We start from the raw sequence: 18,477 nt of genomic DNA on the forward strand, positions 1-18,477 counted from the left end.
TAGTGCATAAATAACCATGGTAACCAAGATCTACGGGCTTTAGAGATGGAACAGTGTCTCCATGTTATTACTGTGGGGTCCATCACTATGAAGTGAAAGAAAAATGATACCACCAGAATATTTCCAAGATCAGTTGATGGCCCCTTTGGAACTGATGATCATTCAAGGAGACACCAGTACCTGGTCACTCTGTGCATAGTCTGAGCGGTGACATGGAGTGGTCAGACATAAGCCATTTCTCCCCCACCCCCCCAAAAAAATCCTAGCCCAAAGAAACATTCACTTTCCTCAAAACCATGTGAGAAAATAGTTTGTTGTGAACCAAGGTAGAACCTTTTTGGCTTTAATTGTAAAAGATGTGGATGATTGAATGATACCCAAGAAAACTTAATGTAAATTCATGATATTGGTGGTAGCATCATGTTACAGGGCTTTGTTCGGAATGAAGGGAAAAATAAGTATTTCTACATATAAAGATACCATGATGCAAAATCCTGCTGCCCTTTGTAGTTTAAAAAAAGCTTTTAACATGACTATGATCTAAAACACTCAGCCAGCTCAACCAGGTAATGACTTAAAAAAAACAAAGTTCAACATCCAGTGTCCAGGAGTGGCCTTCTATGAACTCATTTGTTCACAGCTCACAGCTTGACTATTCTTGAAGTGACCCCACAGAGAAGTGGGAATAAATGAAGAGAAAGAAGTATGCTAAGCTGATAGAGACATACCCAAGAGACTTCTGTAATACATGCAAAAGATGCTTCTTTAAAGTAACATTTGAAGCAAGACTTTACTGTATACCATAATGGCCTTTGATATACTAAGTGCACCCCACAAGATGATACTTATTGGTGTGTAGTCAAGTGTTATGCCATCTCCCTTCTACGTCTGGTGTAATTTTAATTGTGTTGGGTCATTTCATTGTTAGCATATAAATTAGCTGTTTAGTTAAAGCTTCCAGGGGAAAAAACCTAACATGACAGTCTATTTAGTCATGTGTAATTTAAATGTAACATGCAATAGATATGACGTTCAGAATGGAGTAGTCTGTAGCCTCCAAGATTATGTTCTATTCTTGGCCATCTTGGAGGGAAATCTTGGGGTTTTGGTGGCACTCCAGTCCAGCCACTGTTATAACCTCATACTGTTCCATTCAAGCTGTATGTGTTGTATCAGTGCATGCTCTCAACCTCCTCCTCCTTGACTAAATATTTTCTTTAGTAAGCTGCTTGGACTATTAAAACCAAATATGTTTCTTCAGGTGAGGAAACATAATGAAGACCAAATTTAGAAGTGTTTATGATTTTTTTATACTCAATAAAATGAGAATTACTTATACTGCTCTTAGTTTTAAATAATATAATTAGTGGAATGTGTCTAGGTTGATTTATGACAGTTGCCTGTTTTTATTTTGTTTCTTTCTTCTATACAGTATGACTACAAGAACAAGAATCAGACAGCGGTGAGAGAGGAAATGGTTCAACTTGCTAACTATCTTGACAATGTAAGTGATACACATCTTTTATGCATGTAATGAACAAAAATCAAATGGTACTTTTATAGTTGAATTGTTTTGCTTATGAATCATCTTTAGTTTACTCTTGGCTGATGGTGTTTTTATGTTTCAGAAAGCATATTACTGAAAGTCTTCCTATTCCTTTAATTGAAATACAGTGGAACCTCGAGATACGATCACCTCTGTATACGAGAAATTCAAAATACGAGGAAAGTATGAGCGAAAAATTCAGATCTAAATGCGAGCATTGGCTCGCGTAACGAGCCACGAGCCAGGCTGTGGGTATAGCTCGCGGCTTAGCAAGGGGGCGTGGTAGCAGTTGCGAGCCGCGATCTGCAGTGTCTGCGTTTCTCACTTAAGTGCACAGGTGGGAAACTGCCCACATCCATGATTGTTCCTGTGGCTGATGGGCTGCAGCTGCCATGTCCTCCCCGCATATATAGAGAAGCGCGAGCCGGTTAAGGGGGAGAAGAAGTAAAATAAAAGAAAGAGAGAGAGAGAGAGAGAAAAAAAAAAAAAGCAGGCAGGCTGGCTCGCTGGCTCGCGTGTAGCTGAACAGTGAGCTGAACAGGCGAGCCAAACAGCTGAAGCAGGACGGTGTAGAGAAGGTCAGCTGCATTAAGAGTGTCTTGCCTGTTGCAGAGCCCGCAGGTGAGACGCTAAAAGAGAAGAAGCACCGGGGATTGTCATCTGTTTTTTAAAGACTGCATCCTTTTGACGTTTTAACCTCGTGTTAAAGGATTGTTATTCTTGTGTATTTTAAACCTCCACTTCACAACTGTTTTAAGGATTATTTATTTAAAGATTTATTGAATGCTCTACTGCACTTTGGACACCTGTTTTGATTCTTTTAATAATCAGTTATATTATTTACCAGTGTTATTTATTAAAGGTAGACTACAGTATATATAATTTATCAGTGTTATTTGTTAGGAAAATTGATTTTTATGTTAATATATTTGGGGTGCGGAATGGATTAACTGGATTTCCATTATTTTCAATGGGGAAGTTTGTTCTAGATACGAGAAATTCGCTATACAAGCTCAGTGCTGGAACGAATTAAACTCGTATCTAGAGGTTCCACTGTATAAGAAACTACCTACCAGTATGGTGCTAAAAAGTGGCATGGAGTGGCATGGATTTTATTATGTGTGTATTTTACATATACAGTGAGGTTGACTTGAAAGCTTGCTAACAAATTAAATACATACACAAAAGACTATTGTCAGAAAGCTTAAAATGAATGAAATAAGAAGTAAGATTATCGTTCAAGTGCTAAATACCAACATCGCTTAAAAGCACATAATGCAGTGACTTTTGTAAAATAATAAGGATAATTAAATTGTTCATATGCTGTTTTGTCTTAACAGTCAGTGTAACTTCTCACAGAAGGGGGCAGCAATGCTCTTGTTTGCACATTTCATTGAGTTGTATGGGTACTGGAGAGAAGTCACAGGCCAGTATTTTCTGTGATGACCAAATGATACCTTGATGTCCAGCCTTGTCCTTAACAGTGACTGTTCCAAACCAAATAGTTATGGGGAAAGTAAGACGGACTCAATGATGGTAGTGTGGAACTGGACTAGCAATGTCTTTGTCAATTTAAAATTCTTTAACTGTCTTAGGAAACTGACTCTCTGTTCAGCCTTCTTAACAACAGAGTTGATGTTAACATCTTATTCGAGATTCCAAGAAATTCTAATCACCAGTAATATTGATTGGCCAAATTTGCTAAAGTGTTTGTTGCAGCATACTTTTTTATCAGTGTGCTTATTCTATGAATATTTCACCATGCAGCCAACTTAGATGAACATTTAGATGAACATTTTTTTGTCCAACGTGACATCTCAGAGTAGTAGCAGCCAAGCTCAGAACCATGCACAACTGGTGCAAGCGTACCCAACCTCTGCACATTTTACATTACTGCCCGATCTGCTTCTCATATACAGTGATACCTTGACTTACGAGTGTCCCAACTAACGAGTTTTTGAGATACTAGCAGTCTCTTGGCCGATTTTTTGCTTTTGAGTTGAGAGCTAAATTTTGGGTTACGAGCCAGCTTCAGATACCCCACCCCACCGCTAGTTCGTGCAGCTCACCACAGTGAATGGCGCAACATCCCATGTCTCACTCGTTCACTTTAAGCAGTTAGCTCGCAGTGGAAGCTTCAGTGTTGTGCTCGCATTTGTGCTTGCAGTTATTTTGCAAAACTTCGTTTTTACAACTATGGGTCCGAAGAAAGTGAGTGCGAAGGACAGTGCACAGAAGAAGAAGCGGATGATGTGCATTGAATTAAAGAAAGAAATTATACAAAAACATGAGCAAGGTGTGCGTGTAGTCGATTTGGCGAAGCAGTACAAGCATAGCACTTCTACAATCTGCACCATACTGAAGCAGAAGGAGTCGATAAAGGCTATAACACCAGCCAAGGGCGTTAAAATCATTTCTAAACAGCGAACATCTATCCATGAAAATATGGAAAAGCTGCTGATTGTGTAGTTGATGGAGAAGCAGCTCGCAGGAGATACCGTGACGAAGGCTATAATTTGTGAGAAGGCACGAGCAATTTACGCTGATTTGCAGCAGCAGACCCCAGGCACTTCGACAGACCTGGCATCAGGCGAGCCGTTTAAAGCCAGTCGGGGCTGGTTTGAGAATTTTAAAATGAGGACCGGCATTCACTCCGTTGTCAGACATGGTGAGGCAGCGAGCGCGGATATGAAGGCAGCTGAGGATTACCTCAAAACTTTTGCAGGAATTATAGCGGCCGAAGGATACATGCCTGGACATGGATGAAGGTGACATCAATGAGCTCATCTAGGAGCACTCTGAGGAACTGACAACGGAGGAGCTAAAGGAGCTACAGACGCAGCAGCACACGGAGGTTTTGCAGGAAATAAGTGACACTGAGGAGGTGGAGGCAGTTATCCCTACAAGTGAGATAAAGGGAATGTGGGAGAAAGTTTCAGACTTTATTCAAAAGAAACATCCAGAAAAAGTTTAAACTGGGCGCACGACGGCGCTATTTAATGACACTATTTAATGACACTTGCATGATGCATTTTAGAAACATTCTGAAAGGGAAGATGAAACAGACCTCATTGGACAGGTTTTTTTCGAAAACCCCTGCAGATGAAAGTGAGGAAGGTGCGTCGAAAAGGGCAAAAATTAGTGAATAACATTCAGTTATTAAGTTCAGCCTTTCTCTACCACCATCATCAGCATCTTCAACTCATCTGATCTCCAAGGTAAATGCTGTACATTATACTGTACTGTACTTAATAAAACCAGTTTATTGCAGTACATTCTATTGTATTGTGTTTTTATACAATATTCGTTATTTATAAGTACATTTTTCTTATTTAAAAACATGTAACAAAAAAATTGCAGTGTTTTTTGGGGGTCCGGAACGGATTAATGGCATTTCAGTTCATTCAATGGGGAGAATTTATTTGAGATAAGAGCATTTTGACTTACGAACTTGGTCACGGAACGAATTAAACTCGTAATTCAAGGTATCACTGTATATGATGTCACTGCTCATCTACTACAGTAGCCAGATTTGCACCCCGCCCCCATTTATTTGTTTAAATTAATAAATAAATAGCAAAAAACTCACAGTATTTTCATTTGTGGTGCACATTATTTGACCATAATGAAACTATTATGAGTACCACTGCTAAATGTATAATACAGATCCTGACACACCATGTTGCTAATTTGCTATGCTGCCTTATTACGTATTCAGTTAGCCATGTGGCCAGGTAAACCCTCCCCTTCCACTCCCCAAGTCAGAAAAAAATGACACCACCCTATCAAATAATGATTATTATTATAATGCAAGATTTATCAATTTTTGCAATGTGTTTCCATCGTTTTGAAGTAAGAAACGGTGTGAAACACTGCACAGATGAAACGGAAACAAAAAAGCCATGGTTAATGCCAGCTGAAGTGCAACTTCAAAATGCAGGGTGGCACGGTCATACAGTGCCAGGAATATTGAAAGCCTGTGAGCGCAAAGATGTGTGTGTATATAGGTAGGAAAAGTAGGTTTACAGTTGTATGAAAAAAATACATGCAGGTTATGATTATTACAATATACTATGAATGTCACAATGACACAGTGCACTTATTTACAATGTCATAAGTGCCTCACATACAACTGTAAACCTACTTTTACTCACCCCTGTTTCTATCTATCTATCTCTGTGTGTATGTGTGTATATATATATATTTATATATTAATATATATGTATGTACAGTGGGGCAAAAAAGTATGTAGTCGGCCACCAATTGTACAAGTTCTCCCACTTAAAAAGATGAGAGAGGCCTGTAATTTTCATCATAGGTATACCTCAACTATGAGAGACAAAATGAGAAAAAAAATCCAGAAAATCACATTGTCTGATTTTTAAAGAATTTATTTGCAAATTATGGTGGAAAATAAGTATTTGGTCACCTACAAACAAGCAAGATTTCTGGCTCTCACAGACCTGTAACTTCTTCTGTAAGAGGCTCCCCTGTCCTCTACTCGTTACCTGTATTAATGGCACCTGTTTGAACTCGTTATCAATATAAAAGACACCTGTCCACAACCTCAAACAGTCACACTCCAAACTCCACTATGGCCAAGACCAAAGAGCTGTCAAAGGACACCAGAAACAAAATTGTAGACCTGCACCAGGCTGGGAAGACTGAATCTGCAATAGGTAAGCAGCTTGGTGTGAAGAAATCAACTGTGGGAGCAATTATTAGAAAATGGAAGACATACAAGACCACTGATAATCTCCCTCGATCTGGGGCTCCACGCAAGATCTCACCCCGTGGGGTCAAAATGATCACAAGAACGGTGAGCAAAAATCCCAGAACCACACGGGGGGACCTAGTGAATGACCTGCAGAGAGCTGGGACCAAAGTAACAAAGGCCACCATCAGTAACACACTGCGCCGCCAGGGACTCAAATCCTGCAGTGCCAGATGTGTCCCCCTGCTTAAGCCAGTACATGTACAGGCCCGTCTGAAGTTTACTAGAGAGCATTTGGATGATCCAGAAGAGGATTGGGAGAATGTCATATGGTGTTCCATTAAAATTTCACATTTCCTTTGTGAATTGTAACGTTTACTTAAAAGGTGCAGCTAAAAAGTATTTGGCGTCTAGGGGTGTATTAACCCCCAAGTATGCGTCGGTTTAAGGATTAACTATCATTGTCGAAACCTTGATATACATATTATAGTACAAACAACAATGTTAACACTTGACACTATCTTTACTCGCTAAAATTTACCTCTCAATAGACAGCAGCATCACAGGTCCAGGATGCTTACATTTCAGATGCTCATGCATCGTGGTGGTGCTGCCGTGAAAAGAGAGTTCTGCTTTGCATAATCTGCGTTCAACTTATTTTCTTTTTCAGTGAAGTGCTCCCATAATTTAGAAAGTTTCTGTCTCAATTTTTTTCCATTTCCTTCCCCCTCCTCTATCCGACTCACCATTGCAACCACGTTTATTTTCCTCTACATTCTTCTTCTCCTCAGACGTCCTTTCTTCGTTGGTAGGTCTGTGTGCAGTCTTGACAAACAGTAACAAACGATACTGCCCCCAGACGTTCATGTAGTGCATTGCATTTACAAAAACCAATGTGGTTCTTTGTGACTGGAGCCTCTATTGAAGGTTCTGTTTATGACGCGTCGACAATAAAAAATCTGCGTCGTTGATTACGTCGACTAATCGTTGCAGCGCTAGCCAACTGTTTAGTGCGGTGGGACGTTAGAGCACGGAGTGTGAAGGTTCACTAAAATTCCATTGAGAACAGTTGTGTTGTTTGTTTATTTTATAACCCACTGTCCAAGGAAGCAAGTAATGAATGCATTTTTCTAGCTATGTATGATATGAAAGAGAAAAAGTCCAAGAAAAAGGTTTGGTGTAGCCACCCAGTATACTTGAACAAAACAAAAAAAAAAAAAAAAAAAAGTTTCTTGTCGAACAACAGAATAGTCTTAACAGATTGAGTCTATAACTGAACTGTTGAAACACAAAACATGGTGACTTTATATAGGATAGTCAGGAAGGGGCATGCTTTGAGGGGCAGAGCCAGGAGTGAGGTCAAGTTGGATTTCCTTCTGAAGGTCTGCAGAGGTGTTAGTGTACATCATCGACCCCTGGCCTAGCGTGTAGATGTCTTTAGCTCATCGATTGCCTCCCATGCACACTTGTGTGACAGTGTCTTGTTACTTATTTGAGAACTTTCATAAAATGTTGTGTGAACACAGATCCCTGCCTGGCTTAGTACCTGGTAAATATTGCTATTGTGAGGTTCTCCATATTCCAATACAGTTGGTTGCATGAATCATGTTATTTCGTATTTTGTGTGTCATTTATCAAGAGGCATTGCAGGATGTCCACTATAGTGCTTGAATCCTGGATTGACTCCTCAATGGAGTCCATCTGTTGGAGTTTGTTTTTGTTTTTTTCCTATTTGTTTCCCTCAGAACCCCATATACATGCTGTTTTGTTATTGGTGTCCTGAAGGTGATAACTGAGACTGAGTGTGTGTGTGATCTAAGGTTGATTAGCATGGTTTGTGCCTGCTACTCACTGCTGTCACAATACTGGGGCCTCTGGCTCTTTTCTAGGTGACTAGGAGGTGCAGAAAGTGGGTAAATGGACAGATAGATACTGATGAACATTATTTGATATAAACTGCATTGTGTGTCCTTTTCAGATATATATTGCTCTGAATATTCGAATTGTCCTGGTGGGCCTTGAGATTTGGACAAATCAAAATCAAATCAGTGTTGATGGTAGTGCTGGTGAAGTCCTGGGAAGATTTGTCCAGTGGCGTGAAAAAGAACTTGTGAGCCGGAGGAGGCACGACAGTGCTCAGCTTATCTTGTGAGTATTTGTTATTATAACTGGCTGATCAATAACCTCATGACCTGTAAATTCAAACTGAGTGCCAATGGTCCTGTACTGTTTGCCTGAAGGGGGGAGTAAGACAGACAGATGCATAGGAGGACTGTTTGCCTTTCTTAAGGCAGCAAGCATGGTATATCCTGAATAGAAGGCAGCTGGTTGCCAGTAATACTAACCTCTGAAGTATTTAGCTGTCCTCAGCCTAGCTGGTGCCATGTAAGATGTAATGCACCTGTCCAAGTTAGTGAGAACAGATGGAGAAATTTGAGCTTTCTTCCAAGTCTGACAAAGTAATGGTGTTTGTGAGTTTCTTCAAAACTGCCAAAATGGTTTGTGCTCACATCAGTTCATCAGTGACGACTGCTTCATGAAATGTAAAGTTGCTTACACTCTCTATAACATCCACTCTGATATAAATGGAAATGTGGTCTGTGTTCTGTTTCCAGAAGTCTATGACCAGCTCCTTAGTTTTTTTTGATCTTACGAGTGAGATAGTTGTCCTAGCACAACTGTGTCAGCAGGTAAGCTGTCTCATCTTTGTTAATAATCAGGTCTATAATATTGTCATCAACAAACTTAATAATAGGTTGGAGCTGTATCTGGCCATACAGTCATCGGTGAACAATGACACTTTGTTTAAAGTTGTTTGCAAACCAAATACACGCAATAAACTACTTTTGAGTTCATTATTGAATTTTGCACATAACAATGTGATTGTTGTGACTGTGATTAATCACGATTAAAAATTTTGATCATATATATATATATATATATATATATATATATATATATATATATATATACACACACACACAGTGCATCCGGAAAGTATTCACAGCGCATCACTTTTTCCGCATTTTGTTATGTTCCAGAATGGATTAAATTCATTTTTTTCCTCAGAATTCTACACACACCACCCCATAATGACAACGTGAAAAAAGTTTACTTGAGGTTTTTGCAAATTTATTAAAAATAAAAAAACCGAGAAATCACATGTACATAAGTATTCACAGCCTTTGCTCAATACTTTGTCGATGCACCTTTGGCAGTAATTACAGCCTCAAGTCTTTTTGAATATGATGCCACAAGCTTGGCACACCTATCCTTGGCCAGTTTCGCCCATTCCTCTTTGCAGCACCTCTCAAGCTCCATCAAGTTGGATGGGATGCGTCGGTGCACAGCCATTTTAAGATCTCAAGCTCCATCAAGTTGGATGGGACGCGTCGGTGCACAGCCATTTTAAGATCTCTCCAGAGATGTTCAATCGGATTCAAGTCTGGGATCTGGCTGGGCCACTCAAGGACATTCACAGAGTTGACGTGAAGTCACTCCTTTGATATCTTGGCTGTGTGCTTAGGGTCGTTGTCCTGCTGAAAGATGAACCATCGCCCCAGTCTGAGGTCAAGAGCGCTCTGGAGCAGGTTTTCATCCAGGATGTCTCTGTACATTGCTGCAGTCATCTTTCCCTTTATCCTGGCTAGTCTCCCAGTTCCTGCCGCTGAAAAACATCCCCACAGCATGATGCTGCCATCACTATGCTTCACTGTAGGGATGGTATTGGCCTGGTGATGAGCGGTGCCTGGTTTCCTCCAAACATGACGCCTGGCATTCACACCAAAGAGTTCAATCTTTGTTTAATCAGACCAGAGAATTTTCTTTCTCATGGTCTGAGAGTCCTTCAGGTGGGCTGCCATGTGCCTTTTACTAAGGAGTGGCTTCTGTCTTGCCACTCTACCATACAGGCCTGATTGGTGGATTGCTGCAGAGTTATCCTTCTGGAAGGTTCTCCTCTCTCCACAGAGGACCTCTGGAGCTCTGACAGAGTGACCATCGGGTTCTTGGTCACCTCCCTGACTAAGGCCCTTCTCCCCCGATCGCTCAGTTTAGATGGCCAGTCAGCTCTAGGAAGAGTCCTGGTGGTTTCGAACTTCTTCCACTTACGGATGATGGAGGCCACTGTGCTCATTGGGACCTTCAAAGCAGCAGAAATTTTTCTGTAACCTTCCCCAGATTTGTGCCTCGAGACAATCCTGTATTGGAGTTCTACAGACAATTCCTTTGACTTCATGCTTGGTTTGTGCTCTGACATGAACTGTCAACTGTGGGACCTTATATAGACAGGTGTGTGCCTTTCCAAATCTTGTCCAATCAACTGAATTTACCACAGGTGGACTCCAATTAAGCTGCAGAAACATCTCAAGGATGATCAGGGGAAACAGGATGCACCTGAGCTCAATTTTGAGCTTCATGGCAAAGGCTGTGAGTACTTATGTACATGTGCTTTCTCAATATTTTTATTTTTAATAAATTTGCAAAAACCTCAAGTAAACTTTTTTCACGTTGTCATTATGGGGTGTTGTGTGTAGAATTCTGAGGAAAAAAATTAATTTAATCCATTTTGGAATAAGGCTGTAACATAACAAAATGTGGAAAAAGTGATGCGCTGTGAATACTTTCCGGATGCACTGTATCTATACATATTAATAAAAGGCAAAGCCCTCACTGACTCACTGACTGACTGACTGACTGATTGACTGACTGACTGACTCACTCATCACTAATTCTCGAACTTCCCGTGTAGGTGGAAGGCTGAAATTTGGCAGGCTCATTCCTTACAGCTTACTTACAAAAGTTAGGCAGGTTTCATTTCGAAATTCTACGCGTAATGGTCATAACTGGAACATATTTTTTGTCCATATACTGTAATGGAGGAGGCGGAGTCACGTATCGCGTCATCACGCCTCCTACGTAATCACGTGACCTAAAAACAAGGAAGAGATTTACAGCACGAGTCAAACGCGGGAATGAAGGTAAATGACGTTAATTTTTGACTGTCTTTTAATACTGTGTAAGCATACATATTAACACGTGCAATTAAACGTGTGCATTTACGGGGTGATTTCTCAGGCTTAAAAGCTCGACTTTTATCAAACGTGGGAACAAAGGTAAATCACGTTCTTCACTGTCTTTTAATACTGTGTAACCATACATATTAACACATGTGCAATTAAACGTGTGCATTTACGGGGTGATTTCTCAGGCTTAAAAGCTCGCCTTTTACTAAAAAGGTAAATGCAAAACTATTTTCAATCATTCTATGATCTGCTTCTCACAACTGAAGGCACCGTGGCTGATGTTACGTCACTTGCTGTCCGACCATAAGCGTTACCTGCTAGGTAACCGGACACTCACTTCACTCCCTTTCGGGAATCGAACCTCTGAGGTTTTCTTTTGTTCTTAATTAAAATTTAAAAGCAATACTTCACCGCTGCTAAGCCCCTCTAGCGCTGACATCCAAGGTTCGATTACCGTAAGCAAGTGCAGTGAGTGTGTAATTACATTCACGGCATTCATAGTCTGATTCACAATCTGATTGTATGGGTGGTTACTTCCAGGTAACGCTTACACTTGGCCACCAAGTCAGGTCGAAGTGATCACTCGAGTAAAGGCAGCTTCACAAAAAAACTGATCCTTAACAAACTGTTATTAGTATATTTTCCCTCAATTTAAAAACGTTTTATTTTCTTCTTAATAAAAATTTAAAAGCGGTACTTCGCCGGTGCGAAGCGCGTGGATTTGACCGACTGACACATACAGACATATTCATGAGTGCAGGTACTTCGGAAAGAAAGCACCGTGTAAACCTAAAGTTTAAATTAACTTCATAGACCTACAAAAGGTTGCCATTCATTTGAGGCAAGATTGCTTTTCTTCTGTACAACTATACGTTGCATTCTCAAAAGAGTGTGCTTGCACGGCTTCGGATATAGATATATATATATATATATATATATATATGTATGTCTATATATAAATATGTAAGCTTATAAGTACTGCCTTACTTCTCTTTAAGAAAGGAAGATGTAATGATACTTGATTTAAACGATTTCATGTCTTCCTGGGTTTGCGTAGCTTATTGTCTAAAAAGGAGAAACCCTCATTTATAAAAGTTTGCTGCAGATGACTTAGCTTATTGTCAATATCTTTACACGTTTTTTTAAGACTTATTGACTGAAACGGGCTTTCACGAAAAAAGTTAGGGCTTTGCTACAGGATACACCCTCCACAAGTTAAGCAAGTAAAAATAAAATATATATTTCTGTTTTATTTAAACCTTTTAAGTTCGTATGCATAGCCCCATTTGGCTGTTTAATTTTTTTTTTTTCTTTCTTCAGTAATATTTAATCTCCTTAAAGAAAAAGAACATATCCATTTTACTTTTTTTGTATCTCTGTAGTAATATTTTAGTGTAAAAGAATAACCAGTATTTAAACCTATCTATCTATCTATCTAAACCTTTTATGTTACTTTATACATTTATTTTACACAATGTTGAAAAATTAATAAGAAAGCTACATATTTTGGCAGCTGCTGCTTTCATTTTCAATGAAATGAAAAAAGCTCTCCAAGAGAAAACGTCAATAAAGAAGAAACAGTTTGCACTATCTAAAAATCAGAAACCCTCATTTATAAAAGTTTGCTGCAGATGACTTAACTGAAAATAAATGAATAGTTCCTATGTGTATAATACATATTTATCTATTTTACTTATGCCTTTATTCCACCAACTTACAACATCTGAGGTACAATTTGTTACATTACTTTTGTTTTTTGCAGCACAGGCAGGTGAAGTGACTTCCTCAGGGTCACACAGTGGTGTCAGTACCACGATTTGAACTGACAAGCTCCGGGTTTGCTGAAATATTACTGAAGAAAGAAAAAAAAAACGAAAACGGGCAAATAGGGCTATGCATACAAATGTCCATCCGTCCATTATCCAACCTGCTATATCCTAAATACAGGAGCCACTAAGTAGATATGTATATATACAGTATATATATATATATATATATATATATATATATATATATATATATATATATATATATATATATATATATATATGTGAATGTATGTATGTATATATGTATGTCTATATATATATATATATATATATATATATATATATATATATGTGAATGTATGTATGTCTATATATATATATATATATATATATATATATATATATATATATATATATATATGTGAATGTATGTATGTATATATGTATGTCTATATATATATATATATATATGTAGATATGTAAATTTGTATATGTATATATATGTTTATGTGGATGTGTATATGTGTATATACGTATGTATATGTAGATATGTGTATATGTAGATATGTATATATATATGTATATGTATATATATGTTTATGTGTGTGTGTATATTATATATATATAAAAGACAGCAACACTCATAACAATGACAACACAATTACATTGACAATCATGTTACGTTATTTTTAAAATGTTTCCTTTTTTTTTTTTCATAACCTCTTTAACACACTACTTCTCCGCTGCGAAGCGCAGGTATTTTGCTTTATATATATATATATATATATATATATATATATATATATATATATGTATATATATATATATATATGTATATATATATATATATGTATATATATATATATATATGTATATATATATATATATGTATATATATATATATATATATATCTGTATGTGTATATATATATATGTGTGTGTGTGTATATATATATATATATATATATATATATATATATATATATATATATGTATGTATGTATGTATGTATGTATGTATGTATGTATGTATGTATGTATGTATGTATGTATGTATGTATGTATGTATGTGTATGTGTGTGTGTATGTATGTGTATATATATATGTTGATATGTGTATATATATATATATGTATATATATGTGGATGTGTATATGTATGTGTATATATATATATATATATATATATATATATATGTAGATATGTATATATATGTATATGTATATATATGTTTATGTGTGTGTGTGTGTATATTATATATATATATATAAAAGACAGCAACACTCATAACAATGACAACACAATTACATTGACAATCATGTTACGTTATTTTTAAAATGTTTCCTTTTCTTTTTCATAACCTCTTTAACACACTACTTCTCCGCTGCGAAGCGCGGGTATTTTGCTATTTATCTATATATATATAAAGGAGAGTTGGGATCCGAGAGACTGTGTTTGTGTGTTTGTGGAGGGATGGAGAGTTAAGGCGGGTGTTGGAGTCACGTGATCATCTCCCCTCCCATTCACCTCATTTCATTCACTTCATTTCGCTCCAAGCTGAGCTCCGCAGCTGGCGCGGTCTTGCTGTTCTTGATTTGCTTTTCACATGGCCAAGTATACGTTGCATGCTCAAGAGTAAGCTCAGCGCACAACTTGGTCATATTACAACCGGAGGGGCGAACTGACAACATGGTATACAAAGAGATCCTTAACAAATAATTATTGGTATAATTTCCCTCAGTTTATTATTTAAAATTTTAAAGCAGTACTTCGCCGCTGCGAAGCGCGGGTATTTTGCTATACATATATATATATATATATGTGAATGTATGTATGTATATATGTATGTCTATATTTATATCTATATATATATATATATATATATATATATATGTAGATATGTAAATTTGTATATGTATATATATGTGTATATATATATATATATATATATATATATATATATATATATATATATGTATATGTGGATGTGTGTATGTATATATATGTATATGTGGATGTGTGTATATGTAGATATGTATATATATGTATATATGTTTATGTATATATATGGTTACATAACCTCTTTAACACACTACTTCTCCACTGCAAAGCGTGGGTATTTTGCTATATGTATATATATATATATGTGTCTGTATGTGTATATACAGTGGTGTGAAAAACTATTTGCCCCCTTCCTGATTTCTTATTCTTTTGCATGTTTGTCACACAAAATGTTTCTGATCATCAAACACATTTAACCATTAGTCAAATATAACACAAGTAAACACAAAATGCAGTTTTTAAATGATGGTTTTTATTATTTAGGGAGAAAAAAAAATCCAAACCTACATGGCCCTGTGTGAAAAAGTAATTGCCCCCTGAACCTAATAACTGGTTGGGCCACCCTTAGCAGCAATAACTGCAATCAAGCGTTTGCGATAACTTGCAATGAGTCTTTTACAGCGCTCTGGAGGAATTTTGGCCCACTCATCTTTGCAAAATTGTTGTAATTCAGCTTTATTTGAGGGTTTTCTAGCATGAACCGCCTTTTTAAGGTCATGCCATAGCATCTCAATTGGATTCAGGTCAGGACTTTGACTAGGCCACTCCAAAGTCTTCATTTTGTTTTTCTTCAGCCATTCAGAGGTGGATTTGCTGGTGTGTTTTGGGTCATTGTCCTGTTGCAGCACCCAAGATCGCTTCAGCTTGAGTTGATGAACAGATGGCCGGACATTCTCCTTCAGGATTTTTTGGTAGACAGTAGAATTCATGGTTCCATCTATCACAGCAAGCCTTCCAGGTCCTGAAGCAGCAAAACAACCCCAGACCATCACACTACCACCACCATATTTTACTGTTGGTATGATGTTCTTTTTCTGAAATGCTGTGTTCCTTTTACGCCAGATGTAGCGGGACATTTGCCTTCCAAAAAGTTCAACTTTTGACTCATCAGTCCACAAGGTATTTTCCCAAAAGTCTTGGCAATCATTGAGATGTTTCTTAGCAAAATTGAGACGAGCCCTAATGTTCTTTTTGCTTAACAGTGGTTTGCATCTTGGAAATCTGCCATGCAGGCCGTTTTTGCCCAGTCTCTTTCTTATGGTGGAGTCGTGAACACTGACCTTAATTGAGGCAAGTGAGGCCTGCAGTTCTTTAGACGTTGTCCTGGGGTCTTTTGTGACCTCTCGGATGAGTCGTCTCTGCGCTCTTGGGGTAATTTTGGTCGGCCGGCCACTCCTGGGAAGGTTCACCACTGTTCCATGTTTTTGCCATTTGTGGATAATGGCTCTCACTGTGGTTCGCTGGAGTCCCAAAGCTTTAGAAATGGCTTTATAACCTTTACCAGACTGATAGATCTCAATTACTTCTGTTCTCATTTGTTCCTGAATTTCTTTGGATCTTGGCATGATGTCTATCTTTTGAGGTGCTTTTGGTCTACTTCTCTGTGTCAGGCAGCTCCTATTTAAGTGATTTCTTGATTGAAACAGGTGTGGCAGTAATCAGGCCTGGGGGTGGCTACGGAAATTGAACTCAGGTGTGATACACCACAGTTAGGTTATTTTTTAACAAGGTGACAATTACTTTTTCACACAGGGCCATGTAGGTTTGGATTTTTTTCTCCCTAAATAATAAAAACCATCATTTAAAAACTGCATTTTGTGTTTACTTGTGTTATGTTTGACTAATGGTTAAATGTGTTTGATGATCAGAAACATTTTGTGTGACAAACATGCAAAAGAATAAGAAATCAGGAAGGGGGCAAATAGTTTTTCACACCACTGTATATATATTTATATATATATATATATATATATGTGTGTATGTATGTATGTGTGTATATGTATGTGTATATATATGTTGATATATGTTTATATATGTGGATGTCTATATGTATATATATATATATATATATATATATATATATATATATATATATATATATATGTATATATGTAGATATGTGTATATGTAGATATGTATATAAGTATATCTGTTTATGTATATATATGTTTACATAACCTCTTTAACACACTACTTCTCCGCTGCAAAGCGCGGGTATTTTGCTAGTATAATATATAGGACAAATCAGAATCAAATTAGTGTTGATGGTAGTGCTGGTGAAGTCCTATAATATAGAATACATCTTAACAGACTAGAGTTCACAACAGAACTGACTAATGGAATGAAACTGGTCTGTAAATGTGGTGGAACAGAGGAAGAGGTGGAGACAGGAACAGGAACTGATATGGCAGAAAGGTGGGTTCTGGGAACTGGGAGTGACAATCAAGGGGTGCTGGTAGTGACATCATCAGTGGGTGGACCAGTGGTTATGCAGAGGTACAAATGAAAAAAGGATCAGCTGGCAGTAACAACCTCTGAGAAACCAAAATTTGAGCCTGAAAATCGTTTCCCATGTGTAAGACATTATATATATATATATAAAAATAAATAAATAAATAAATATTATATAGAAGCAAAGGTCTGTGATATAGTTTGCATATTTAAAGCAAGAACTCCTCAAAGGGCTGAGCTTTCAACACCTACCAGGTGCCATCATTAGAGGAAAATGATTAAACATACAGGGATCAAAGGCAATATATAGCAAATGAGGAAGGGGGTTAGGTAGGTGTGTAGATTAGTAAGTCCGTGTTCAAAGGGTGTAGATCTTAGTCTTTTTTATTATTTGGATGTTCTTCTTTTTAAACCTGTATATGCTTTGCTTATCCATGTGTATGTTAATGGCATTTTCATTTGATAGCCACGATTCAACTAGCTCTCCAAGTATGGATTTTCAGTAACTGAAACAGAACTGAATATTGTCACAAAGACTATGCCATCAGGTCTTGTGGGGCTCTTGCAAGCCACAGAAAGTACTGATATTAATTCTGTACTTAACCTAAATCTCATGAGGGATTGTATACACTTCATGGTAAAAAATTCTCCAGTAAATTTCTTTACAAAGTTAGTCATAGATGTACAACTCCTTTAGCCAAGCAAATATGGATCACTGAATCTGAGAATATTAACTGGCAAACGGTGGAGTCATAATAATAAGTACACAGATTATTTCTTCTTTTTGCAGATGAATATTGATGGAATTATAATAACTTTCAATAAAAATAGCAACTTATCACATTATTAATTAATATATTAATTATGGATGTTACTAATCAGTGTTTCTTTGTTCATTTTACATGTATGCTTTTAATTGTTTGTTATCTAGAAAAAGAAGTTTTGGTGGAACCGCTGGAATGGCCTTTGTTGGAACAGTCTGTTCAAGGAGTCATGGTGGAGGAATTAATGCGGTAATGAAAATAAATACTTGTATACATTACAGATGCAGCATTTTTGTGTTCATATTTTTACAATGGAAAGTTTTTCTTAAAATTTTTCTTATCACTGTTTCAAAAGGAATGAAAGTTGAT

The 18,477-nt window shown here is 37.3% G+C and overlaps 1 protein-coding gene across 2 annotated transcripts in view; it reads left to right on the forward strand.

Annotated features, from left to right (window-relative positions):
• LOC114653166 (disintegrin and metalloproteinase domain-containing protein 9-like) overlaps positions 1 to 18,477 on the forward strand; it is a 107,360-nt gene that overhangs the window by 55,725 nt on the left and 33,158 nt on the right. For both annotated transcript variants that reach the window (XM_028803344.2, XM_028803337.2), the window contains exons 8-10: positions 1,433 to 1,504; positions 8,239 to 8,408; positions 18,276 to 18,357. In XM_028803344.2, coding sequence (XP_028659177.1) covers positions 1,433 to 1,504; positions 8,239 to 8,408; positions 18,276 to 18,357 — 324 coding nt within the window. The remainder of the gene's footprint in view (positions 1 to 1,432; positions 1,505 to 8,238; positions 8,409 to 18,275; positions 18,358 to 18,477) is intronic.

The sequence above is a fragment of the Erpetoichthys calabaricus genome, chromosome 1 (assembly GCF_900747795.2).
Source record: "Erpetoichthys calabaricus chromosome 1, fErpCal1.3, whole genome shotgun sequence".
In the NCBI taxonomy this organism is placed as follows: domain Eukaryota; kingdom Metazoa; phylum Chordata; class Cladistia; order Polypteriformes; family Polypteridae; genus Erpetoichthys; species Erpetoichthys calabaricus.